This window comes from Plectropomus leopardus, chromosome 19, assembly GCF_008729295.1.
Source record: "Plectropomus leopardus isolate mb chromosome 19, YSFRI_Pleo_2.0, whole genome shotgun sequence".
Lineage (NCBI taxonomy): Eukaryota > Metazoa > Chordata > Actinopteri > Perciformes > Serranidae > Plectropomus > Plectropomus leopardus.
The window spans coordinates 2,020,639-2,046,247 of NC_056481.1; the positions used below are offsets into that span (position 1 = coordinate 2,020,639).

The 25,609-nt window shown below is 41.2% G+C and overlaps 3 protein-coding genes across 3 annotated transcripts in view; 1 reads left to right on the plus strand and 2 right to left on the minus strand.

The window, feature by feature from the left end:
- Window positions 1-639: 639 nt before the first annotated feature.
- On the plus strand, window positions 640-15,713 carry LOC121959311 (kinesin-like protein KIF20A). Its single transcript, XM_042508558.1, is given in 35 exon segments — window positions 640-710; window positions 1,632-1,673; window positions 1,676-1,737; window positions 1,846-1,929; window positions 2,630-2,749; window positions 2,892-3,033; window positions 3,195-3,376; window positions 3,465-3,507; window positions 3,677-3,822; window positions 4,019-4,091; window positions 4,643-4,754; window positions 4,877-4,948; window positions 5,038-5,184; window positions 5,266-5,335; window positions 5,337-5,429; window positions 5,765-5,938; window positions 5,940-6,077; window positions 6,199-6,305; window positions 6,457-6,577; window positions 7,239-7,347; window positions 7,453-7,514; window positions 7,652-7,771; window positions 8,090-8,246; window positions 8,333-8,527; window positions 9,713-9,837; window positions 10,609-10,782; window positions 11,021-11,184; window positions 11,294-11,472; window positions 11,879-11,953; window positions 12,043-12,299; window positions 13,564-13,659; window positions 13,861-13,923; window positions 14,111-14,201; window positions 14,827-14,963; window positions 15,406-15,713. Coding segments are annotated over 34 exon segments (4,014 nt in total). The 5' UTR covers window positions 640-710; window positions 1,632-1,633; the 3' UTR covers window positions 15,490-15,713.
- Window positions 15,714-18,012: 2,299 nt separating this feature from the next.
- On the minus strand, window positions 18,013-22,048 carry LOC121958993 (monocarboxylate transporter 12-B-like). Its single transcript, XM_042508176.1, has 6 exons — window positions 21,925-22,048; window positions 21,181-21,324; window positions 20,103-20,390; window positions 19,664-20,024; window positions 18,911-19,170; window positions 18,013-18,684 (listed from the first exon to the last, which is right to left on the minus strand). The coding sequence occupies exons 1-6, from the start codon at window positions 22,046-22,048 to the stop codon at window positions 18,500-18,502; spliced, it is 1,362 nt and encodes a 453-aa protein (XP_042364110.1). The 3' UTR covers window positions 18,013-18,499.
- An 87-nt stretch (window positions 22,049-22,135) lies between these two features.
- The window catches only part of si:ch211-40k21.5 (uncharacterized protein LOC100332117 homolog), a 7,781-nt gene continuing 4,307 nt past the window's right edge, over window positions 22,136-25,609 (minus strand). Inside the window, exon 4 of the mRNA XM_042508177.1 lies at window positions 22,136-22,176. Within this exon, the coding sequence (XP_042364111.1) occupies window positions 22,136-22,176 (41 nt within the window). The remainder of the gene's footprint in view (window positions 22,177-25,609) is intronic.

Genomic DNA, 25,609 nt, shown 5'->3' on the forward strand with positions numbered 1-25,609 from the left:
ATTTTCCCACAGTATCAAATAACTTAGATAGATTTATCTATATTCTATTTTATGTTGGGTAACTTTATTTTATTTTATTTTATTTTATTTTATTTTATTTTATTTTATTTTTTATTTTATTTTTTTATTTTATTTTTTATTTTATCACATTTCCTCCCTTTGTTGTTGATATTTAAATTTCCATTCAGAACTTGTGTGTGTGAAACCACAGTGAAATCCCTTTTCTTTTGTAATGATTCAGTTACATTTTTTTTTTTATCTATACTATCAAAATAATACAAATGATTTTTTAAAATATACTAATACTACGAATACTAATAATATTTGTATTACTACTACTACTACAACAAATAATACTTATTATAATAATAACTATTCTTGTTATTGTAACTATTATTAGGCGGATGTAGATTAATATTCTAACTACTATAATTGGTATTATTATAGATATTCATTTTACATATCTGAAGTGTTTGTGTAACTTAAAAAAAATCAAAATATCCTTTTTTTAATGGAAGCAGCATAGTCTCGCGAGATCATATCCGAGAGCGGCATGACGTCTCCCTGTACCAGCCACCTGATTGGTCCTCCGCTCGCAGTTTAAAAACTAAACCGCGTAGAAGAGAGAAGCAACCAAAGCTTTCGTTATCCACCGTCTGTCGATGTTTCCTGCTTTAAGTACTCTGTGTGGTGATTAAAACACGGCAGGAGTAAGTTTAAACGTTTTAAAATGTTGATTTAAGTATACCAGCTGTGACGATATGAGTTTTTGTTCCTAAAAGACGTTAACAAACAAACACGAGGCGTGTAATTGTTGGCTAGCTCGCTGTGGCTAATGCTAACAACAAAGCTATCAGTAGTTAACTGCCGTGTGATCTTTTCCGATTATTAATCAATCAGTACTAATGACTGTGAATTATGTGTTTGCCTGACTGTTTAGTACAGTTTTGATTTAACCCAAATCAGTGTTCACGGCTGACTTGTCCGGACATGTTCTGTTCTTCTTCACTGTAAGAGGTCACGCCAAACTCCGTTTAATTATTAAACATTTTACGCTCTCGTGCTTATCCGCTCGTTAGATAAGAGGTAGATCGTAACTTAAGATTTTACTTTAAAATCTTCACGGCTCACTGACAAAATCGGCATAGATATAATCTCCGTCACACAGATTTGTTTGAAGATATCAGCCTTCAGAGTGAGGGAATGATGATAATAATAATATTTTTTTTCTTATTATTATGTTGTCATTATTATCGTTATTATTTAATTATTTACTTTATTCTTTTTTTAATATGCAAATAAAAAAGGATGTTCAAATATGTAAAATGTATAATGTTAGTTGCTATGATGTTGTTATTATATAGCACACTCCACTTGTGAAATCGGCATAGACATAATCTCCATCACACAGATTTGTTTTAAGATATCAGAGTGAGGAAATAATAATAATATTTTTTCTAATTATCATTATTGTCATTATTATCGATATTATTATTATTTCATCGTTTTATTTGTTTTTAATATGCAAATATAAAAAAAGTGTGGATAAAAATAAACATAACATCGGCATTGATATAAACTCAGTGTGGGTTCATCAGCAGCTGAGGAACAGTAATGTGACTTTTTTTCAGAAATGATGGAGTCTTGTTTGGGTGGGAAGCCGGAGAGAGTCGGTCGGTGGTGGTGGATGACATCAAGAGAGATCTGCTGGGTGAATTCACTGCTCTTCCTGCACAGGTGTGTCTGTCTGTGATGCTGTCAGGAGGATGTTGTTGGGTTGTCATGGTGACAGATGTTGTTGTTTACCTCAGAACAGAGAGTTTATGTTGTTTTCTTTCTCATTAGGAAAACGTTCAGTCGGAGAACCTGCAGGTGTACCTGAGGGTTCGACCTTTCACAGCAGCAGAGAGCGATAACGGAGGGTCACAGGTAACACACACACACACACACAGTCACACACAGTCACACATTTAATCTGTGGGACTCTGTATGATTTAATGGCCATTCATACAACACTGTTGAAGCATTAGTTTTTAAATTTGACACAATAACTATTGTTAAAATTATGGTCATCAGACGTTATCGGTCTCATGCATCAACGTTCTGTTAAATTTCTTCTTATATTTTCGCATATTTTTCTGGTAATAAAAAAAATAAAGAAAATAAACTTTGCATGTAGTATATTGAAAATAATTCATTTTTTGTGTGTTTTTCATCTAAAAACATAGTGGCATAATGACAACAGCTGGCATTTAAAGGGTTAAAATTCTGAAAATGAATTAATTATTCATAATTGGGACTGATGTTGGTTAAAACAAATGAACTCAATGAAAGTAGAAACTTACATTGTATATATAAAATAATGTTTATAGCCTGATTTTTGCACATTTTGTGTGCAGATACGAGTTTGTTTGATATTAAAGCAGGCCCGAAGGTTAATGTTGTTTTTTGTTGATGTTTTTGTTGTAAAAACTGTTCATTCAACAAAACTTTCCCTTTAAGACGTTAATGCTCTACTCTAAAAAGCAAATGTCTGTTACTATAAAGTCAGATATACTTTTCTGACGATTAACAGATAATTAACTTTTATTGTGTAAAAATAAACCTGTTTGTGCATTTTGCTCTTTAGGAGTGTGTGACCATCGAGGGGCCGGACACTGTGGTCCTGAAGGCTCCCAGGAGCTGTCAGTCAAACCGACAGAGCGAGAAGTCCCTCCCACAGACGGCACAGAGGTTCACCTTCACACAGGTAACTGTGACATCATCCGTCCGTCTTTCAGAAGACTTTTTCCCACGTGTTTACAGAGAATCAGATGTTGATTTTTTGTTGTCCTGTTCATTGTTTTAAAAGCTGGTGTTGAGCTCGCGTTTGTTGTTGTTGTTTTGTGGAGGTGTTTGATCCGGAGGCCAGTCAGAAGAAGGTGTTTGACGGTTCAGTTCGTGGTTTGGTGCGAGACGTTCTGGAGGGAGGAAACTGTCTGGTGTTCACGTACGGCGTCACCAACGCTGGGAAAACCTTCACGTTCCTCGGTCAGAAACTCCACGTGTCTCTCTGTCCTGTCGTCTTTCTCGCTGTCTGTCTCTTTAGCACTTTTCCTGCTGGACAAATAACCTCGTAACATCTAGCTTTTGTATTTCACCTTCACAGTGATTTTAGCAGGATATTTGACTGTCTTTCTGTCTGCGTCTCAGGTCGGACCATGACTCAGGTCTGTTGCCCCGGTCTCTGTCAGTGATCTTTAACAGTGTTGACGGTCGTCTGTACAGTCGAGCCGATCTGAAGCCGCAGCGCTGCAGAGACTTCAGCAGACTGACTCCAGACCAGCAGACAGCCGAGTTCAGCAGCAAGAGGAACCTGCTGAGGCTCTTCAAAGAGGTCCTGCAATACAAATGCTACAAATATGTCTGTGTACTACTGCTGTGTGCTGTGTGTACTAGTGTGTGTCTCATCTTTGTCTCTGCAGAGCGACAAAAGTCAGATGTCTGGAAGATCAGCTTTTCTTGACGGTCAGTGACTCTAAAGACAGATTCTTTAAAAAAGTGAAAGCTTCAGCACCTGTGTTGTTTCTTTTTTTGATCTTATCCTCACAACCACAACTGATTCAGACGTGTGTGTGTGTGTGTGTGTGTGTGTGTGTGTGTGTGTGTGTGTGTGTGTGTGTGTGTGTGTTTTCAGGCTCGTCTCTCAGCACTGACAGCAGTGTGAACAGCGTCTCCGAGGCCGACAGTTTCTGTCTGGACGTCGACTCAAACGTCCGGTTCTCCATCTGGGTTTCATTCTGTGAGATTTACAACGACAACATCCACGACCTGCTGGAACAGGTAACACACTCGCTGCACCTGTGAGGACCCTCAGTGGTGTAATCCTAAACTCTGACTGAAACTTAATTTAATCCTTAAAGTTGGATTTTTATTTGTGTTTTAATGGTAATTTAATGGTTTGTGAGGACCAGAGTCCTCCCTTGACTAAATAAACATGTAATCAGTTGTCCTTCTGTGATTGATCTTTAATGTCCAGATTCCCAGTGGACACCAAAAGAGGACAGTGCTGCGTCTGTCTCAGGACGTCAAAGGAAACTCCTTCATTAAAGGTGACACAGATTATTATTTGATAAGTTCAACATTATTATTTATTTATTTATTTTTGATAATTGTATCCATGATGTCTCTGCATATCACGTATATGTTACACAGAGTTCCCCTGGAAAAGTTATGGACTTTCACAAACACATTTTTCACTCCTGATAAAGTCATGCAGTTTTGTTTTGTGTAAAAATTCTGGTCAAATGTGAAAAGAAAGAAAAATTCTTAATTTTTATTGATACTTGAAAAGTCATGGAAAAGTTTTGAAATTGTATCCATCAAAATGTTTGGGAAGCTTGGTATTTTTGGGTTACTATGTTGAAAGAACATTGAAACAAACAAAACTTTGTTAATTTGAGGAAAATGTTGGCTTCAAAAAGCTTTTCATGACGCTTTCCAGCAGGAATTGCAGCGACGTCTTGATAAAAAAAGTGGGGAAAAAACCCAGAGTGTTTTTTTGTTGTTAGTGCGTCTCTGCAGGGTGTTTACACCGTCCAGCGATCTGCTCGCTGTAGTGTATCTGCAGTGTGTTGATGTGTGTGTGTGCTCCATGTTTCAGACCTGCGGTGGGTCCAGGTGAACAGCTCTGAGGAGGCCTACAGAGTGATGAAGATCGGGAAGAAGAACCAGAGTTTCTCTGCCACCAGACTGAACCAGCTGTCCAGCAGGAGGTCAGCTGTTTATTACACATCCCAGTTCAATATCTTATCTTCAGTATAAAAATAAATATGATCTGGTTCAGCAGTTTCTGTGTGAGAGCAGAGGCGTCATCAGCGTGTTTGTGTGTCTGCAGCCACAGCATCTTCTCCATCAGGATCCTCCGAGTGGACGACGTCGGAGTTCCCAGGGTCCTCAGCATCAGCGAGTAAGACTGACGCTTTACTGACACGGTACATGAGCTCACAGTGTCCTCACAGCAGTGTTCGGTGTGAATAATAACTTTCTGACTGTTAGGTTGTCTCTGTGCGACCTGGCCGGCTCTGAGCGATGCTCTCGGACTCACAACACCGGAGAGCGACTGAAGGAAGCGGGAAACATCAACAGCTCGCTGCTGACGCTCGGGAAGTGCATCAGCGCCATGAGACTCAACCAGCACGCCAAGTACGACATCGCCGCCTGTCTGTGATGTTTGAGAAGATGTTCGAGGCACCGAGGTGACGCATCTGATCTGCTTCTCTGCAGGTTCCAGCACCATGTTCCCTTCAGGGAGTCCAAGCTCACACACTTCCTGCAGTTCTTCTTCTGTGGTGCCGGGCCGCGTCTCCATGGTGGTTAACATCAATCAGAACGCCTCGTGCTTCGATGAGACGCTCAACGTCCTCAAGTTCTCCGCTCTTGCCCAAAAGGTCAGCACACACTGTAGCTCAAAGTTTGTGATTTAAATTTTAATATTTTTATAGTTTGTGTACAGCAGAGTCCATACAGTCATGAAAAACAATCCAGCAATATTCATGCTTGGAAAAGTTTTGAAATACTTAATATACCCTAAAAAGTTTGGAAAAGTCATGGAAATCTGTTTCACAAATGCATGAGGTGTTCAAGGACCATCAAAAATTTTCTATAAAAATTACGAAAACAATTTAATAATAATAATAATAATAATAATAATAATAACGTTTATCTTAGTGCGAGTCGCTGTGTTTGATGTTTGATGACGAGGGCTGAACCTCTCTCTGTCCAGGTGGTGGTGTTGAACTCCAGACCGGCGGCGATGGACGACGCCCCCCACAGGTCCGCCATGGAGCTGTCGATGATCATCGACGAGGCCGACCGGCGCAGAAACGTGTCGGGGCGCGGCAGGAAAAGCTCGCTGGTTGCCTGGGAGACAACCCTGGAGGACGTGCTGGAGGATGAGGACGGTGAAGAGTGGGGGGGGGGAGGAGGAGGAGGAGGATGAAGAGGAAGAGGAGGAGAGTGTGATGGAGGGAACAGTGCTGGAGGCAGGAGAGGAAGACGAGGAGGAAGGAGACCTGACCATGGAGGTGGAAGAGAAGGTAACAGGATTGTTTTTCTTTTTGAAAGATGATTAAATAAAACTGAAAAAATGTTGAGCTCAACTGTGTGTGTGTGTGTGTGTGTGTGTGTGTGTGTGTGTGTGTGTGTGTGTGTCGGCAGTCGGGCAGAGAGGCGGCGCTGCGTTTGGTTCTAGAGGCTCAGATCAGAGAGGAGGAGGTCAGCGCTGAGTTCATGGACCTCTTCAACAAGATGGAGAAAGACTACAGGTAACGTGATCATGAGACCAAAACATCGGATTTTAAGACATTTCTAGGATTTTGGGACCTCTGTTGGGGGTTCTCCACTGGCACTGAAAATAGCCGAAGATACACAGTAAAGACATTTCCAGCGACACAGTGATGATGTTTTGACTTTCAGTGATCGTCTGGAGAAGGAGAGGGAGATCCTGGAGGAGCGAGCCGAGAAGAGAGTGGAGATCCTGAAGAACCTCGTCAGCAAGACGGTCGACCTGTCGACTGTTAACACCGACAACAGCAAGGTGATCTAAAAACACCTGTTTTACTAACACAGTTTGTCTCATCACTGATGGTGATTACTGATCAGTAACACTGCACTGATGGTGATTACTGATCAGTAACAGCACTGATGGGGATTACTGATCAATAACAGCGCTGATGGGGATTACTGATCAATAACAGCGCTGATGGGGATTACTGATCAGTAACAGCACTGATGGTGATTACTGATCAATAACAGCACTGATGGTGATTACTGATCAGTAACAACACTGATGGGGATTACTGATCAATAACAGCACTGATGGTGATTACTGATCAGTAACAGCACTGATGGTGATTACTGATCAATAACAGCACTGATGGTGATTACTGATCAGTAACAGCACTGATGGGGATTACTGATCAATAACAGCGCTGATGGTGATTACTGATCAGTAACAGCACTGATGGTGATTACTGATCAATAACAGCACTGATGGTGATTACTGATCAGTAACAGCACTGATGGGGATTACTGATCAATAACAGCACAATTTGGGGATTACTGATCAATAACAGCACTGATGGTGATTACTGATCAGTAACAGCACTGATGGTGATTACTGATCAATAACAGCACTGATGGGGATTACTGATCAATAACAGCACTGATGGGGATTACTGATGGTGATTGGTTGTCAGGAGGAGATGTTGGAGGGACTCATCAGCTCAGTCACTGAAGACCTGGAGAAGATCCGAGAGGACGCTCAGACCGTTCACCGCTGTCTGAGCGAACAAACACACACTGCAGGTACACACACACACACACACACACACACACACACACTCTGTCATTAGTGTTTGAGTTGATGTAACGTTGACCTTTGACCCCTGTCTCTGCTGGTTTGTCCTGCAGAGCTGGAGGCGCTGCGGTTGGAGAAGCAGCAGTCACATGACCAACTGCAGGAAGCCAGGGAGGTAACGTTGATCCACCGTCTTCTTCTGTGGTGTCTGCTGTTGTCCTGGTGCATGATGAAATGTTTCTGCTGTCACGGTGTTCATGATGTGCTGTCAATAAAGATCTCCTTTTTTATGGTTTGATTTTGGTTTTCCAGAGTTTGGAGCAGCAGCAGCAGAAGTTGTCCGAGTTGATGGAGATCTGTCAGCAGAAAGATGACATCATCAACAAACTGCAGGCAGCCATGGACGCCACCGTGGAGAACGCCACCAGAGACGTAAACACACACTTTTGTCACACAAGTTACACACAAGTCTCTTTGTGTCTGTTTGTGGTTGTTTGTGTCTTTATGGTGTTTTTGTGTCTCTCTTTGATCACGTTGACTCTTTTTAGCCATTTCAGTTTCATTTTATGTCTCTTTTTGGTCACTTTGTGTGTCTTTGTGGTCAGTTTTAGGAATGCACAATATCGGATATATTTATTACAAATACTTTATATATAATTATAAATATTTTATATTTATATTGGATAAAAAAAGAAACATATGCGACCAAATTCTCACAGTTTGACCTTCAATCGTGTCCTGGGGTTTCAGAGGGAGCTCGTGCAGTCGATCAGGTCGGAGCTGCTGGGGCTTCAGCAGAGCTGCAGCTGTCTGAGGAGGACAGGAGGAGGAGATGAGGAGGAGAGCAGGAAACGCCAGCGTGAAAGTCTGCAGGAGGAGGAGGAGAGTGGACCGGCAAAGAAGAGAGGTGCGAGGAGGAGGAGGAGGAGGAGGTGATGCAGGGACAGCAGTTTACACTGCTTTAGTTATTCATTAAATCCTCCTTCTTGTCAGGCTCCCCAGTTCTGGAGGAGGAGATCTGGAGGCTGCAGGAGGAAAACGACAAAAAAGAGGAAGCCATCGTGGAGCTGAGAGAGAGGGAGGAGAGGAGGAAGGGGCTGGAGGAGGAGCTGAGGAGACGGGAGGAGGAGGTGGAGGAGCTGAAGAAGGAGCAGGTTGTTCTGGAGCAGAAGATACAGGAGCTGACAGGTGGGAGCCGAACCTTCACACTGAGTTATTAACATGAACAAAACTTAAATATGTAACTTCATTCTTTCATTTTGTACATTTTAAATGCATACTCATCAGCGTTTATAGCCTATTTTTAGCAGGTTTCTCTGTGTTTGAACAGCCTGTGTGCACGTTCATCTTGTTTGACTGCATCTTTTAAAGCAGAAATTTGCAATGTTTTGAATAAAGTAGCTGGAGATTTTAATCAAGTCATACTTCAACATCGCTTGCTCAACGTGCCACATCACTACATGTTCAACGTCACGTCCGAGGCTAGAGACAACTCATCAACGCAAATTAGACAAAGTAAAGGCTCAGAGACAGGCGAAAGAGAAGAAGCACCCTCCACTTTCAGATCAGAAGTGTGGCGGCATTTGAGCTTCCTTAAGTCAGAAAGAAATAAAGCCGAGAAGTTAACAGAAAAGACAAAAGCCAGCTGCAAATATTGACAGAGAGTGCTGAACTGCACAAATAGTACAACTAACATGATGCAGCATGAGAGCCGGCATCATGATGAGGAGCTCCGGTCAGCCCCGCCTACACACGTTACTCCTTAACGATGACTACACGGCCAAAAAACAAAAAAAACTACACGGCCAAACCACACTAACAAGCTGCAGCCCCGCTCGCCCAAACGAGTCCAAGAGCCAAAGAGAGCCCAACTTATCAGCACGAGAGAGAAATGACCAGCTTAGCTCTTCAAACTCGCCTCTCTGCTTTCCCCTCTAAAGCAAACCTGTCCTCAGCAGTGTCCTCTGTCCCGGTGAAAGAGTTTTAACAGCAGGGGACAATGTGAATGTCCAGAAATGCATTTATTGCCGCGTTTGTGTTTTGCATTTATACCTCAGACATAAAAAGGGATTCTTTAATTTGACCCAGAAAAACAGAGAAAATGCAGTATTTTGTGTAATTTTTGTTTAAGATAATTAATAGAGTATTTTTTAGTCATAATTTTTTTCTGTAATCTCATATTGTATTTAAAAGAAATCCTGAGAAAATCGTATCGAATCGTGAGTTGAGTGAATCATTACATCCCTGGTGTCTCACGATACCCCAAACCTGAGAAAATGAAGTTGATGTTGATAATAAGTAAAAGACAGAAACTGTTAAATAACTGTCTCTGTCCGTCCCTCCTCTCTCTCTCTCTCTCTCCCTCTCCTGCAGATCTGGACGAATGTCCAAACTGTGACTCAGTGTTTTCGTCTCTGGAGTCAGAGCAGAGGGAAACGGCCAGACTGACGAAGGAGAACAAAGCGCTGGTTAACGGCATCTTCCAGCTCCAGACAGAGGTACCGTCTACATCTGTATCTGTATCTGTATCTGTATACCTGTATATCTATATCTGTATGTATATATCTATCTACAGCCATATCTATATCTAAATCTATATTGTCTGTGTCTATATCTATATAATCTGTATCTTTATATTTATCAGTGATGCACTATAATGATTATTTCAACCGAATACCGACAAACCGATCATGTCCAGCTTCTCGTGGCCGATAAGATACCGATCATTTCTTTTTGTTTGTTTTTCATTACCTGAGGGTGTAAAAGGCTGAGATGTGGAGAGAACAGATTAATTTAATTTGTGCATTTTCATCAAAAAACAACATTTCACACAAAAAGCTGAAAAATTGCATTTTTGTAAAAGAAAGTCATTTTCAAGAGCAAAATCAATTTAATTTTTATATTTGGGGTTTTTTTCCTCTTATCTTCTTATGTCAACTTGAATTGTACAAAAATAATGCTGAAAATAATATTGCGCGTTTGAGTGATAGTGGAACTATAATATGAAACATTCCCCAAAATGTCAGGAAGCAGCAGCTACAGAACAGTCACTCTATCTGTCTTATGAAGTCGCATCGTCAACAACACCGTCCTGCAAAAATTTCAAAATAAAATGCTACATGTTACAAAGCCACTGTGGCCCAAGTGCATCACGGAACACGTTTATTTTAATTCATTAATTTTTTAAATGTGATTAATTAAATTTTTAGTTTCTAAAGATAAACAATAACTGATGAAACTAATAATTGTCTGTTAAATGTTTTTTCCAGGTGACTGGTCTCCAGACAACGCTCAAAGAGCAGACTGACAGATCTGACAGCCTATCAGAGCAACTCAGCACCGCAAAGACCCGCCTCCAGGACCTGGAGAGCCAATCAGAGCAGAGGACCGACACTATCCACAGTCTGACACAGGAAGTGGAGCGTCTGAGACAGGAAGTCAAGGTTCGTCTTTTTCCTTTCTTTCTCTGTTTTTATGAATTGACGGGGATTGTGATTGATTCGTCTGTTATTTACATTGTTGATCAGGCTGATGATTGATTGTTTCACTTGTCTGTGTCTCGTTGTGGTGGTTTTGTGTCTTTGTGGTGGAGGCAAAGGAGCAGCAAAATTGATAAACTGATTTTTTTCAGCTGACGAAGCAGTGTTTATTGATTATTGATTGACTGATTGATTGATTCAGGCGGAGGAGCAGCGGAGCAGCAGCAGCAGCAGTGATTTCCACACCGCCATGGAGGAGCTGAAGAAGGAGAGCCAGGCGGCGCTGGAGAGATCGGCTCAGAAATCCCAACAGCTCGAAGAGCTGCAGAGAGAGAAGAGCCGGCTGGAGGAAACTCTGACACACAGGTACACAGGAGGAGTCATCAATACTGATATCGATCAGGTTTCGTTGATTTATCGACAGCGGGTGACGAGAAAGCAGCTCATTATGACGTCTCCCGTCCTCCTCCTGCAGTGAGAACAGGTGCACTGAGCTCAGCGAGGAGTTAGCCAATCAGAAAGCAGAATTCACCCATCAGCTCCAGAGCCTGAGGGCGGAGCTTGAGTCTGAGGGCGGAGCTCTGCGAGGGAGACTGGAGGAGATGGAGAGATCAGAGGAGGAGAGGAGGAGGAACCAGGAGAGGGAGAACGAAGGTGAGAACATGAATCTCAAAAACAGCTCAGTGAGCATGAAAAACAGTTAATGCAGCGCAGCTAAGAGGCTCCTCCGGATCCTCCTTTTTAAAAATAATAACTTTTTTTAATTAAAAAAAAACTGTAAAAAATAACTGTGAATAATTATCTTCATTATGAAGAAGAAAATGTCAACTTCAGGCAACTTCAACAATATTTTAGGGAAAAAAAACAGCTCGCCAGTTTCACAGACAATAAAACTGAGTATTTTTGGACACAGTTTCCATACAAATACAACATATTAACTTTTAAAATGACTTTAGAGGGAAAAACAGCATGTTGTGTGTTTTCTTGGATATTCAGCATACTGTGGTGTGTGTGTGTGTGTGTGTGTGTGTGTGTGTGTGTGTGTGTGTGTGTTCGTCAGAGCTGCAGCGAGTCGTGTCGGAGAAGGAGAAACTGATCGACGAGTGTCACAGAGAGACGGAGACTCTGAGAAAAGGTATCTTCATCATCTTCATCACCTGAATCGGTGGAGAACGTTTTAATCAATAATCTGATCAGGAGATTAATCTGATTCCTCCCCGTCAGAGCTGGAGCGTCTGAAGGAGGACCTGCAGACGAGAGAGGAGGAGGAGAAGGAGAACAGAGAGGAGGAGCAGAGGAAGGTGCCGGTGGTGGAGGAGCTGAAGGAGGAGATCCAGAGACTCCAGGAGAGGAGGGGGGCGCAGCAGACGGAGGAGCAGAGGAGGAGGAGGAGCAGGGAGTTTGAGGCTGTGAGGAGAGAGATGGAGAGACTGCAGAGACTGAAGGAGGAGAGAGAGGGAGGCCTGCAGGGAGACGCACGGGTGAGCAGATTTACCGACCGCTTATTATTAGACGGCAAGCTCACCAAAATAAAGTCCCCACGTCCCCTAAAGCAGTGTTTCCCAACTGGTGGTTTGCGGTCCATTTTGAATTCCTCATGACCGTGTTATGTTTGTGAAAAGCACATTTTATTTTATTTTATTTTATTTTATTTTATTTTATTTTATTTTATTTACAAGTACAGTGAACTTGCAGCACAGAGCTTTTATTTTGAAGTGCGGCTTCCTTCTGTAGGGTGAGATTTTTGATTTATATTTATTTATTCATTTATTTCACGAACAGTAAATGTTTTATTGTCCTGTTCTTGGTTTTATGTTGTTATGTGGCCGTTTTTTCTCACAAAAATAATAATAGACCTAAGGGACTGTTCTTTATTTATCAGAGGAGTCGGGGGGCTGAGTACAAATACTTTTCCTTCATCCTCCCTGAGCAACTCGCGGAAAAATGCCTGAAATGTTTGTCCCACATGATGCGTTCAAGGGCCGCCAGAAATGTGAAAATCCAAAGATAATTTCTGTTTTTACAGTTTCTGGCTTTGATAAATGGTGTCATTTTGGTGGATTTTATTTTGGTGGGCCCATGGGTTTGGAAGGCATGTTTTCTTTAAAGAAAAAAAATGCCCAAAAATTTTAAAGAAAAGAGAATTGGCCAAAAAAGAAAAAGAAAAAAAATCACACCAAAAATTTGCAAAAAGTCAAAAAAAAAAAATCTAATTATTTTTAAAAGAAAGCATGCCTTCCAAACTCACAGGCCTCACAGGCATCTTTAAAAATTTCCCTAAAAAATTAATACAAATAAAACACAAAAGTAAAAAGGAAAAAAACCCATTTCAAGTCATGTTCTCTAAAAATTGAAAAATCTTTTAACAGAAGTCCGCACTGAGCCCCCGATGTCTTCAGATCCGAGAGACACGCCTGACTTTAACTAACTGCACTTTTTTCTTGCAGTATGTTTTATTTCATTCTGTCGGGTGTTAATATTAAATATTAATATTTTGCATCATAATTTCAATATTTGGTAATTTCTCTGATGTGTGGACCTTGAACTAATGACTAAGGACAAAATTGGACCCAGAGTTGGACCAGTCTGGAACCACAGACCTAAATCCATCATAATGTCCCAAAGAGACGGCTGAAATTGTCTTATTGTGTGTGTGTGTGTGTGTGTGTGTGTGTGTGTGTGTGTGTGTGTGTGTGTGTGTGTGTGTGTGTGTGTGTGTGTGTGTGTAGAGTCCTTCTTCCAGAGCAGGACTTCCAGGTGTCTCCTCTAAGGACCAACATGGCCAACAAGAAGAAAACTCCCAAAACGACGGGAAGGAAGAGGAAGAGCTGCGAGGTGCAGGTAGGAGACAGCGAAGACGTTTTTAAAATCTGAGGACGTTTTTCATAAACTACAGGTTCACTGGTTCTAAAGGACTATTTTTGTCATTATGGGGACATTTTGGTAAAGCGAGGACAATGTTTACATTGTGAGGACTTTTGTGTGTGTGTGTGTGTGTGTTGTGGTTTGTGTGTTTGTGTGTGTTTGTGTGTGTTTTTTCAGGACCTGGTGTTCAGTGAGAACAAGAGAAACAGACTGAGAGGAAATAATCGAACCAACAAAGAGGTGAGAGACAAAAGATGAAAACAGAAGACAAAGACTTTCTGTCAGCAGATTAAGTATCTGAATACCCGTCCCTCCGTCTCTCTCTCTCATATATCTGTCGCTTGTTTTTCTCTCCCCGTATCTGTCTCTCCTATCTCTCTCTCTGTCCCTCTCTGCCTGTCTCGTCTCTCTTGTTGTCTGTCTCCAGTCGTCCTCCGTGGTGAAGGACATGAGAGACGGGGCTCTTCAAAAGATCGGAGAGTTGATCCACAGCTCTCCCTCCATCCTGGGCAGCAAAGGTCAGCTTAACTTTAAATTCAGACTCGTGACTGTTTGTACTCATTTTTTTATACTGGGGACGTGCATCATGCTGGTTTATTATACTGGGGAGGACGTGCATCATGCTGGTTTATTATACTGGGAGGACGTGCATCATGCTGTTTTTTTTATACTGGGAGGACGTGCATCATGCTGGTTTTTTTTATACTGGGAGGACGTGCATCATGCTGGTTTTTTATACTGGGAGGACGTGCATCATGCTGGTTTTTTTATACTGGGAGGACGTGCATCATGCTGTTTTTTTTATACTGGGAGGACGTGCATCATGCTGGTTTTTTTTTATACTGGGAGGACGTGCATCATGCTGGTTTATTATACTGGGAGGACGTGCATCAAGCTCTGTGTTACTGGTTTGACTGCTTGTTGTTGCACCACCGGTGTCCTCCAGTGGAGGGCGCTGCTCCTCCGTCCCTGACAGCAGGAGCTCTGTGTGACTCGTCTGATCTGTGAGCTCTACACAACATTTATCTGATCTTTATTTATTCATCAAAATTCTGTCTCCGCCTTTTTCGTCCTCTGTCTGTCCTCTGTCTGTCCTCTGTCTGTCCTCTGTCTGTCCTCTGTCTGTCCTCTGTGTCTCTGCAGCCAAAACCATCATCGGACTGGTCAGTGGACACTCAGTGGAGAAGGAGACGGTGACCACGGCAACCAAACCGCGACGAGGACGGAAGAAACTTTTTAAGACAGGCACCTCGTCTCCGCTGCTCGACTCCCCAAACATGGTGAGCAAAGAGAGTGTGTGTGTGTGTGTGTGTGTGTGTGTGTGTGTGTGTGTGTGTGTGTGTGTGTGTTTTGTGTGTATTGAATTCTGTCCTTATGAGGACCAATCCGTTTCAGACCTCAATAAGCATTAAATTCATTTTCTAAAAACAAGACTTTCAGTGGTGTTAAAATGTCGTAAATCAGTCTGCCAGATTAAAAATGCTGTAAAAAAGATTGTTTATAGCTTAAAGTGAAGTGAGGATGTTTTAACATGATCGGGACGTTTCTGAAACGTCAGGATGTTTCACATAAGTGAGGACACTTTTTTTAAAGTGAGGACATTTTTACATAATTAGTTGATATTTATGTAAAACGAGAACACTTAAATTTTAAGGACATTTCACATGATGAGGACATTTTTGTAAAGTAAAAGTAAGTTCAGTTTTGTTGTTTGTGTTTCAGATATCAGGAGGAGCGATGGAGGAGAAGGAGAGCGATCACCTGATCATTAAGAGACAGCTGCGCTCCAAAACCTGCAGGAAGTGACATCATCATCATCAGGATGTGACAACACTACGCAGGCGGTATTTAAACCTGTCACGACTCTAAAAAAATTCTATCAAACTGAGTTTGATTTTAAATATCTGTACAGTTTTTTACTTTAGTTTAAAGTTTGTGACATCTGGACATTTTTTAAAACTCTGGGGGTCAATAAAGAGCTGCAAGAACAGAACAATAATCTTTTCACTTTATGAAAAATAAAAAATGATTCCCAGCCTCCGTCTGACAAACGCTCGTCTGTCTGCTTTAGTTCACTGTTTGTACGGTGGCTGAGGAGATCCAAACACGGTCTGCAGGGACAGAAAAGGAAGCAACAGATAAAACCTAAACGTAAAGATGCTGTTTTTCCACAGACCGCAACAGTTTACGTCAGGGCAGAATTCAAAATGCTGCCAAAAATTAATTTTTTGAGATAAAATTCTGAAACGTTGCACACTTAATCTGCCATCACAGCAACATGTTGTCAGTTTTTTTAATGGATTTATTAAGCAAGATTTTGCAGATATATGTTTACAGCAGCGTTTACAGTCAAACATTCTGGGCTCAGTTTTTGAGAAATGAAAAATGTGTGCGGATAGTTTGTGCTGGACAGTCTGAAGACGCGGCAGCGAGTTTGGTGTCAGTTGAGCTTATAATGTGGGAGGAGATCGTTTAATGAGTTATAAAGTTTATGATAAAAACAAAATGATTGACTCATAATTTGCACCACAGTGAAATGGATTAAAATTTCCTCGTAATTGGGCCTAAATTTTGGTAAAAGTTTCAAAGCCACAGCACGTACTAATGATTTGTTATGAATTTTCAAACTTTTGAAATGTAGACGGTCAGTGTAGCGCCACCGTCAGGACTTTTGGTTTGTGTTTGCAGCTGATGAAGTCTGCCATGAGACTGGACCGATGTGCAAAATTTGGTTCATTTTTCTGTACGGGAAGTTAAATTTCCTCAGAATGGCAACAGTAATAATAACACTGAGGAGAACAGGAGAAACCGGCAGCTTCATAAAAGCCAACATAGTTTATTTATTAATGAAGCATAATCGGCCTCAGAGGTGTGAGGCTGCCAAAAATAAACACTTAACAGGAGACGGTTAATTCAGGTCACTCAGACTCGAGCTGCTGAGAACGCTCTGACAGGCCAGAAAAACAGGTTTATCATTTCATCCGTTTATATTGTAAATATACATATACTTTATTAATTTATGTAATTTGGTTTATTAAAAAAACATTAGTAATAATATGGTACATGTTCAATAAACTGCAGTCTGAGCTAAATGTATAACTCCAGGAAAAATGAAAACAACAGGAAACAAACACGTCTTTCACAAAATGTCCCTTTAATCGATCAACATAAAAAAAATGTTTGTAATAATCCTAAAACCAAAAAACACGATTTATTATTCTAATGTAGAACGGCAGCTTTTATCGCTGCTCTTTGGCATTCGAGTCTTCAGATTACAGGATGAACGTGGTTACTTAAGACTCGTGCTGACGTGTCGAGACGTCCTTGTGGTTTAACCCCGAACATGCTGTTCACGTCCCGTCGCTTCACGGCAACGTCATGCCTGAGCGGATTCTCCACGTTACTAATCATTTCTTAAATATGACATCAGTTTGGTCCCATGAGCTGCTGAATTAGATTAGAGACAAACCTGATTAGACGCAGCAGCACTGATCATGGTGAGCAAATCTAACAGACATTTCAGCCCTGAGTCCACAAAATGTGCTAAAATAAAACTAAAAGTTACAAAAACTTGAACAAACCTGAGTCAGCACAGATGGCAGAGTCAAAAAATGCTAACAAAAAAGCACCTTTAAGGTATCTTTTAAATAAGTCACTCTTAAATCTTAAAGGGATGTTTTCCTTCTTTCCTTCAATAATAACTATTTTATCACATCTAAAAAACACAAGGATTTAACTGTTTAATGAACATTTGACACAGACAAATGAAAAGATTCAAACTTCATGTCGGAGATACCACAGTGATGTCTGCTTTTAGCCCTTAAAACGCCGTCCACACCAAGAACGATGAGGACAGTTTCAAAATTCAGGCACGATACTGGGGGCCAGATTCAGCTGCTGGCTGTAAGTTGAGTGTATCTGCTGTAGTGCATAAAAAGGCACAAAACTGAGCGTTTATGAAGCACTTATGAAAACGAAACAATGACCACTGAGCTGTCTACATGGCTTTAAAAAATAAATATTACTCTAAATTTTCCGGTTTACATGCAGCCTGAGGCGAAATAACTGAGATTACAGCATTGTGCGCAGGATCATGGGTGCTTTAACCCTTTGAAAACTAAGCAAATTATTGGCACGCTTTCTGTAAAAAAGAAAAAAAACGTGAAGAAAAGATGAGCAACTTATCGAGACGGCCCAAAAGTTTAGAACAAATTAGTAAAAAGTGACAAGAAAATGATCTGAGTGTAAGCCACACAACATTTGCAAGAAATGAGTTCAAAGTTACAAGAAAATTAAAATAAGAAACAAAAACAAAATATAAATGTCGTTTTCTGGAATTTTGTTTTTGGAAAATATCAAATAATCACCCCTTTAGCTAATTTTCTCGTCATTTTTTTGTTCACCTTTTACTAATTTTTTGCCGGAAACAACACGAGTTGCTCTTTTTCTTTTCTTCCCACGTTTTCACACGTCTCTGAATCACAAGAAAACTGATGTCGATCCAGGTGTCAAAGGGTTAAAAGCGCTGCGGATACACGAAGGCAACTGTGAAAAGTAGAACTCGTTCTTGGGTAGAATTCGAGGTGTCGGGGCGGTCCTTCGGCGGGCTTCAGTGGCGTGCGTCCGTTTCCGGGTCCTTCCTCTGCGTTTAGAAGCCCAGAGAAAGTTCGGCAGCGTTGATTGTTTGAAACTTTCAGCCGATTCAAATTAATCCACGACGTCTCAATCGATGAATCCGATTGTTCGTTTCCTGCTTTCGCCGCGAGGCGACGTCCTGACTGACCGCCTCCTTGTCGAATCCGACGACGTAATTTCATTAGCTGCACGCGGAGAGGGGCTCGTTTTTGGTGTCCTTGTTGACGACAGTGGCGGTGGGGAGGTGGCGGCGCTGGCAGCGGCGGATCCAGAGGATGGTAGAGAGAACGATCGCGCTGGCCAGCATGGCGGTGCCGCTGAGGAAGAAGGTGGCCGTGTAACTTCCTGTGACGTCAACCAGCCAACCTGCAGGCAGAAAAGATTAGACTTTATCTTTTTTTCAGGTAATTTTCTTTTACTTTTTACAAATGTTCGGGCCTTTCTTCTTCACTTGTTGCGTTTGTCCCGTGGTTTTGAAATAAAACTTTAATCAGGTTTCAAAGGGTTAAAGTAACTTTTCGGACAGAACCTTAAAGCAGCAGATCAGAAAAAATAGTCCTGTAAAAACATTGTGAGTCTTTCGGTTCCTCACCTCCGATTGGCGGGCTGACGAGGTACGGGATGGCGTGGAGGAAGTAGACCACGCCCAGCGCCGAGGCCAGGTACGGAGCTCCCACCACGTCTGACGTCACCACGGGGATCAGCGCCACGTAGGCTCCGTCGAAGTATCCGTAGACGACGGCGAAGGGCACGAGGAGCGCGAAGGAGCGCAGCAGCGGCACGAAGAGGCAGCTGAGACCCTCGAGACCCACCGCCAAGATGTAGCACGCCAGACGGTGCGGCTTCAGACACCTGAGGGACGCAGACTCAAGTAAATATCCTCGGTGTTGATTGAAAATCATCCTGTTGTGCAATTTTTCTGTTGTCGTCTTCATTGATTTATTGATTTCTGATGTTTTGTGTTTCCTGTTTGTTTCAGGTTTTTCTCTCTGCGGCGAGTTTTATCTACAAAGTCTGACGGGTTTTTATCTCGCGCCGTCACAGAGGTCAGCTCGCCGTGTCAGACGTTTGAAGAATGCGTGTGAATGTTTCAACTCTCACCATTGATTTTCTTTTGTTTGTTTTACAGATTTTCGCTCTGAGGTCCGGAGGCGCCGGAGGACATTCTCGAAACGTGAGAAATTTTCTTATTAGAAAATGAGGCCAGAAAAAAGTCACACTTTGAATTATGAGGACTTTTTTTTTTTTAAGTGAGGACATTTTGACGTGTGAGGACATATTGAGACATCCAGTAAAGTGACTAAATGTGTCTCTCTGGTGTCTTTGTGTCTCAGACTCGTCGTACCTGCGGTCCGTCAGCCAGCCGAAGGTGATGTTCCCCACGATGTCGATGACGCCCAGGATGGACATGAGGAAAGCGGCCTGCTGGTGGTTGACGCCGGCGTTCAGAGCGTACGGCACCAGGTAGACAAAGGGGAGGCTGCAGCCGCTGGCGAGGAACAGGAAGGACACGGCGAGGCCCACGAAGTCCGGCAGCAGCAGGAAGCGGTACTCCTGACTGGACAGGAAGCAGAAGCTGAAGCACCGCCCCCTCTGCAGCGTGGGGGCGGGGCTTCCTGAGAGCAGGAGCGAAGAAGACGGCGGCGATGAATTAGTGTCTGATTCTTTGGAGACAGCGAGCTCGGCGTCCTGCGGCGAGATGTTACCTGCAGCGGGAGACAAAGAGGTTTGTACATTTAAATAAAAAAAAATCTTTAATGTGTGACACGTGTATCGCCACACACCTGGTTTCTCCTCCCCCTCCTCTAGCTCCGCCTCCTCCACGCCCTCCCGCAGCGTGATTGGTCGAAGCAGCGCCCCGCAGACGCAGAGGTTGGCGACAAAGGCGCTGAGGACGAGCAGCGCCCCCCTCCACGAGTACAGCTCGATCAGCAGCTGCACCGCCGGCGCCAACACGAACGTCCCGATCCCGCTGCCCGACATGGCGATGCCGTACGCCAGCGCCTTCCGCTGGTGGAAGTAACAGCCGACCATGGAGATGGCGGGCGTGTAACAGAGAGCGAAGCCCAGACCTGGTGAGTGAGGACATTTTGGCAGGTGAGGACGTTTTACAGACGTGGACATTTTTTTAAGTTTAATAAAGGGTGGACTTTGGTGGAAAGGGGGGACATTTCTACGTTGTGAGGACACTTTGACAAGTGAGGACATTTTTTTGCAAAGTAAGGACATTTTGATAAGCGAGGTAATTTTGCAGACATGAAGACAAGTTTTTAAGTATGACTGTTTCTAAGATAAGATAAAACTTTATTGATCCCACACCGAGGACACTCACTTTTCACAGCAGCTCAAACAGCTCAGACAGAAGGAGAGAGACAGGACGACACTTACAACATTAAACTAAAAAATGTGTGTAAAATGTGTATATACCTCGAAAAGTTTGATAAGAGTGGACTTTGGTGGGAAGGGGGGACATTTCTGCACAGTAAGGACATTTTTGCAAAGTGAGGATATTTTGATCAGTGTTTACAAGTTAGGACATATCTTCAAAGTGTCAACATTTGGAGGAGGCTGGGGACATTAGACATTTTTTTGAAAGTTGGGTTTTAAAAGAAAAAAAAAATAGTTTTTAGAAAATGAGGACAGTTTGCGGGATGTTTTAGTGAGCGGGGATATTTGTAGAGGTGTCGACATTTTGAGGAGGTGGTTGTTTTAGAAAGCCGGGACATTTTTTGCAAACTGAGGGCATTTTTTGCAGATTAAGACCTTTTTTTTTTGCAAAGAAAGGACTTTTTTTGCAGAGTAAGGACATTTAGCAGAGTGAGGTCGTGTTTTACTAATTGGGGACATGACGTGTGTGTGGACCTGTCAGGATCCCCATGGTGAAGTAGAGGAGCTCCAGGCTGGTGGCGAAGGAGCTGAGGAGGAGTCCGCAGGAGGACAGCAGCCCGCCGAGCATCACCGCCACCCGACACGACCAGCGGTTCCCGACCAGGCTGCCCACGGGAGCTACCAAGACACACAGGTTTGTGTTTTTTTCATTTATTTATTTTTTATCATCAACACTTTCCCTAAAACCATGGAAAAAAAAACAGGAAAAGTCATGGAATTTGCAAAAGCAATTTCAAGGCCTGGAAAAGTTGTGGAAAACTAAATATACCCTGAAAGTTACAAAATGTCGAAATAAAAAAAATACCAATTAAAAAACAAACAAAAAACACTAAATAAAAATTAAAAATGAGCCAAAAATTATTTAAAAAAAACACACTATTTTCTTCAAACTCATTAAAATAATTTATCATAAGAAAAAAAAACACATTTGTTTCTTTAATAATCTAAAAAAATTAAATTAAATTAACAAAAAAATGGCTACAAGTTTTTAAAGAAAACATGCCTCCGTGTTTTAATAAAAGATAATAATAATAAATAATAACCGACAGGGAGTTTCAGTAGTCGTTTCAGAGAATGTATGGTCTTTAAAATTTGGAAATTTATTGGTAAGATTTCCCTGGCCCCTGGCCCCTGGCCCCTGGCCCCTGGCCCCTGGCCCCTGGCCCCTGGCCCCTGGCCCCTGGCCCCTGGCCTGTTCAGCAGGTCTTTGGTACTGACCACAGAGCATGGTGGTGCAGTCCACCAGGCTGTGGATCCAGGCTGTCGCGGAGTAGTCGGCTTCAAAGTGAGACTGAAACTCCACAAAGAAGACGGAGATACACCTGCAGACAGGAAGTGACATCACAGATCAGTCAGCGTTTGACTAGTGATCAATAATTGAAGTTCACAGAATAATTCTCCGTCAGTATGTCCGCTGAGCAGCGCTGAGTCAGCAGAGCGGGTGACAGTTACGTAACAGCGACTCGTTATCTGTGTGAGGTCACAGGTGAGAGCGCAGTTCACACTGGTTCCACTGGAAATAAACTGGGAGCAGCAGGAGAGACGCCGACTGATAATCTGCAGATTCGTGAGGCGGAGTGACGACGGGAACCGAGGAGGAGCCTCAGCAACGTGATGCTCGCTAAAGTTCAATTCAGTAAATCTTTATTGTCCGCCGAGCACAACTGTGGTGCTGCTTAAAAAAAATATAAACTGAAACAAAAAAAATATTTAAAACAGAAACACTTGAGGAACAGGAGTTAAGGGATTAAACAACAAAAAACAACCAAGAGGAACAAAAACCCACTGAACGAAAAAGAACAAAAATAAAATAAAACAAGGGAACCAAACAAACAAAAAAAACCATCGAGGCTCGATAAAGGGCCAACCAAAAACATGGAACAAAGACACATGAAAAACAACAAAAACAACAAAATGGGGAACAAAAACAAGGACAAAAAAGAACATTTGGAACAAAAACACCCCATGAGGGCCCAAAAAAGGGGAAGCAAAAAACAGGGAACAAAGACATTTAGGAAATTTAAAGCAAACAAACATTAAAAAAAAACGACATGATAAACAAAACCATACAGGGGACAAAAATCAAAGGGAATAAAAACACTTAGTGATCAAAAAAAAAGAAAAAAACAGAACAAAAATTAACATGTAGAAATACACTTGAGGACGGAAATTAACAACATAAACCAAAACAAATTAAACGAAAGAAAAATAACTAAAAACATGAGAAACAAAAAAAACAAAAAGTAACACAGGGAACAAAAAAGAACATAAGGAACAAAACCAAAAAACACATTCACATGAAACAAACAACACCGGGAACAAAAAATAAATAAATAAAATAAACAACAACAACGTGGGGAACAAAAACTTGCAAAAAAACCCAAAAAACAAAACATGGGCATTGAACCGCATCTTTCTAGTCCGTCCAATGAATCTGCTCGTCCGGCGCTAACATCGAAAACAGTTATTCGTTTCTAGGTTTACTTTATAATTATTACGCAGCCCACTGAATACGCACAGTACTGTTTTCTCTGCTGGCTCCGCCCACCAGTTCCCGCTCGGCTCACAGACGTTACATTGTGACGCTACAGAAGAAATTTTTATATTAAACCTCCACGGATCAAAAATTCACAACAGAAAGATTCATAATTGAGCTTGTTTGCAGTTTGAGGCGTCCTGACAACAGTTTTACGGACGTATTTTCAGAACGGGGGTCTATGTGGTAAATTATTGTTTATTTTTTCACTGCAGGACCGCCAGCGGCCGCTCGAAAAACGGGTTCCTGAGGGTCCGTTGGGTCGATGCCAGCAGACCGTCTGAGTGACGTAACGCTGACAAACTGCTGTTTGTTCAGGTGTCAGAGTGTCGCAGTGAGACCTTCAGAGCTTCACGTAATGTAACACAGCTGGTTAGTCAACACACACACACACACACACACACACACGGAGGTCAGTCAGTTCAGTGAAATGTGCCTTTACAGCAGAGTTATATTTTAGTAGAGCTGAGTCTGAGGACAATAAATAACATATTAAAGATATTTACATATTCTTACCAGTCTGTGTAAATACTCGATTCTGATTGGCTGCTGGGTGAAGTTAAAAACTGTTAACGGACACCTTCTAAGCAGTGAGACTGTTTAAGCCTTAAAATGTGTTAATCTAAAAATAAGACTTTGATTCGTATAAAACTGAATTAAATCAATCTTTCAAAAGTCATGAAAATGCTCAGAAGTGAAAAATAAGATTTTATAAATTGTTTTTTTCTGATGTTGTATCGTAAAATCTTGTAACATCTATTGTTTGTTGAATAATTTTATAAATTTAAAATGTAAACAGAAAAAGGCTTTTTTCATCAACAATGAGGACAAAACTAGGACTAATGATTATTCTTATTACTGATTAATCTGCTAATTCACTTAAATTAGTCTGTAAAACATAATTTAACATATCCAGCTGCTTTTTATTAGAGTTTTATTTTCTTTATACATGATGGCGATGAAATCCTCCCGCAGGAGCGACTGTTTTCACTGAGAAATAACACGTGTGCAAGAACTTCTTTCTCATGTCCTGCCAATTTTTTATTCTTTTTATTAATCATTTAAAATGAAAAGTGTAATGTGACGTCTTTAACTCTTTAAAACCCGGACCGTCATCCGTTTACTTGACACCTGAGCAAAGTGGTTTGATGTATCTTTCAAAAATTCAGGAAAAAGGCCAAGAAGAGCAACTCAGCAAGAAACGTCCCACAAATTGCAAGAACGTAGTAAAAGGTGACGATTACCTAAAAAAATAGGGAAAAAATGTCTAGAAAGCTGTATTTGTAATTATATTTTACATTTAAAGTCACGTTTCAGAAAAAAATGAAAAAATATGACAAATAATAATATATATGTAAATAATAATAATAAATAATTTCGTTTTATTTTCAGCACTTTTTAGGCCATTTTTCGTTTTTCTTTTTTTTTTTTTTTTTTTTGCTTATTTTCAAGTAATTTTCTTATAGCTTATTTTTTGTATTTTATTTATTCATTTAAGTCTTGCTAATTTTTGGGCCATTTCCATTTAATTCAGGTTTAATTCTGCTTTGTCTTATTCAACCAAACCTCAAAATACTATCGAGAAAATCACAAAATATTCCGTTTTTAGAGGCTAAAAGTGATGTTTTTTTGTCATTTGTGCTAAAAAAAACTTTTCAAAAATGTTTACAACTTTTATTGTTTATCAATTATTTGTTTCAGCCTTAAATTATGTATAATAATGTGGTTCTGTGTTTTAATGAAGTATTTTTTTTTTAATATAATTTAGGTACTTTTTAGGTAATACTTTTACTGAAATCTAGTTTTGAAGAAACATAGAAGTTTGTTGAATATTTTTGCTGCTGAAGAGACAGATCCAAACATGTTGTTGACCATCAGCTGTAAGACAACCTCTGTGTGTGTGTGTGTGTGTGTGTGTGTGTGTGTGTGTTGACAGAAACAGAAGCTGGCTCTCGTCTTGTCATTAGTAGGGCAGGCTGGACACAAACAACACTCTGAGTTTAACTATGTTTAGACTGACCCGCTGAGCTGTTACCGGACGTGTCGTCCCCTCGACGGGCGCCGTTTCTGCCGCACAGCTGTTTGTAAATGCATGCAGAGTTTTTTTTTTTTGCATCTCAATCCGTGTGTGCATAATCAGACTCGTAAATGTGTAAATGAATCTAAAAAAGTGTTCTGAAATTAGTGAATGTGTACATGACTCTGCAAATGTGTGCCAGATTTGTAAATGTGTAAAATAAAAATGTGGTTTGGTAGAAATGAGGTTTTAGACTTGGGGAACAATCTGTTCATGCGGATAGCACGAGCTTAATAAGTAAATAAAAGAATGAATAAATAAAAATGAGAATGAATAAATAAACAAACAAA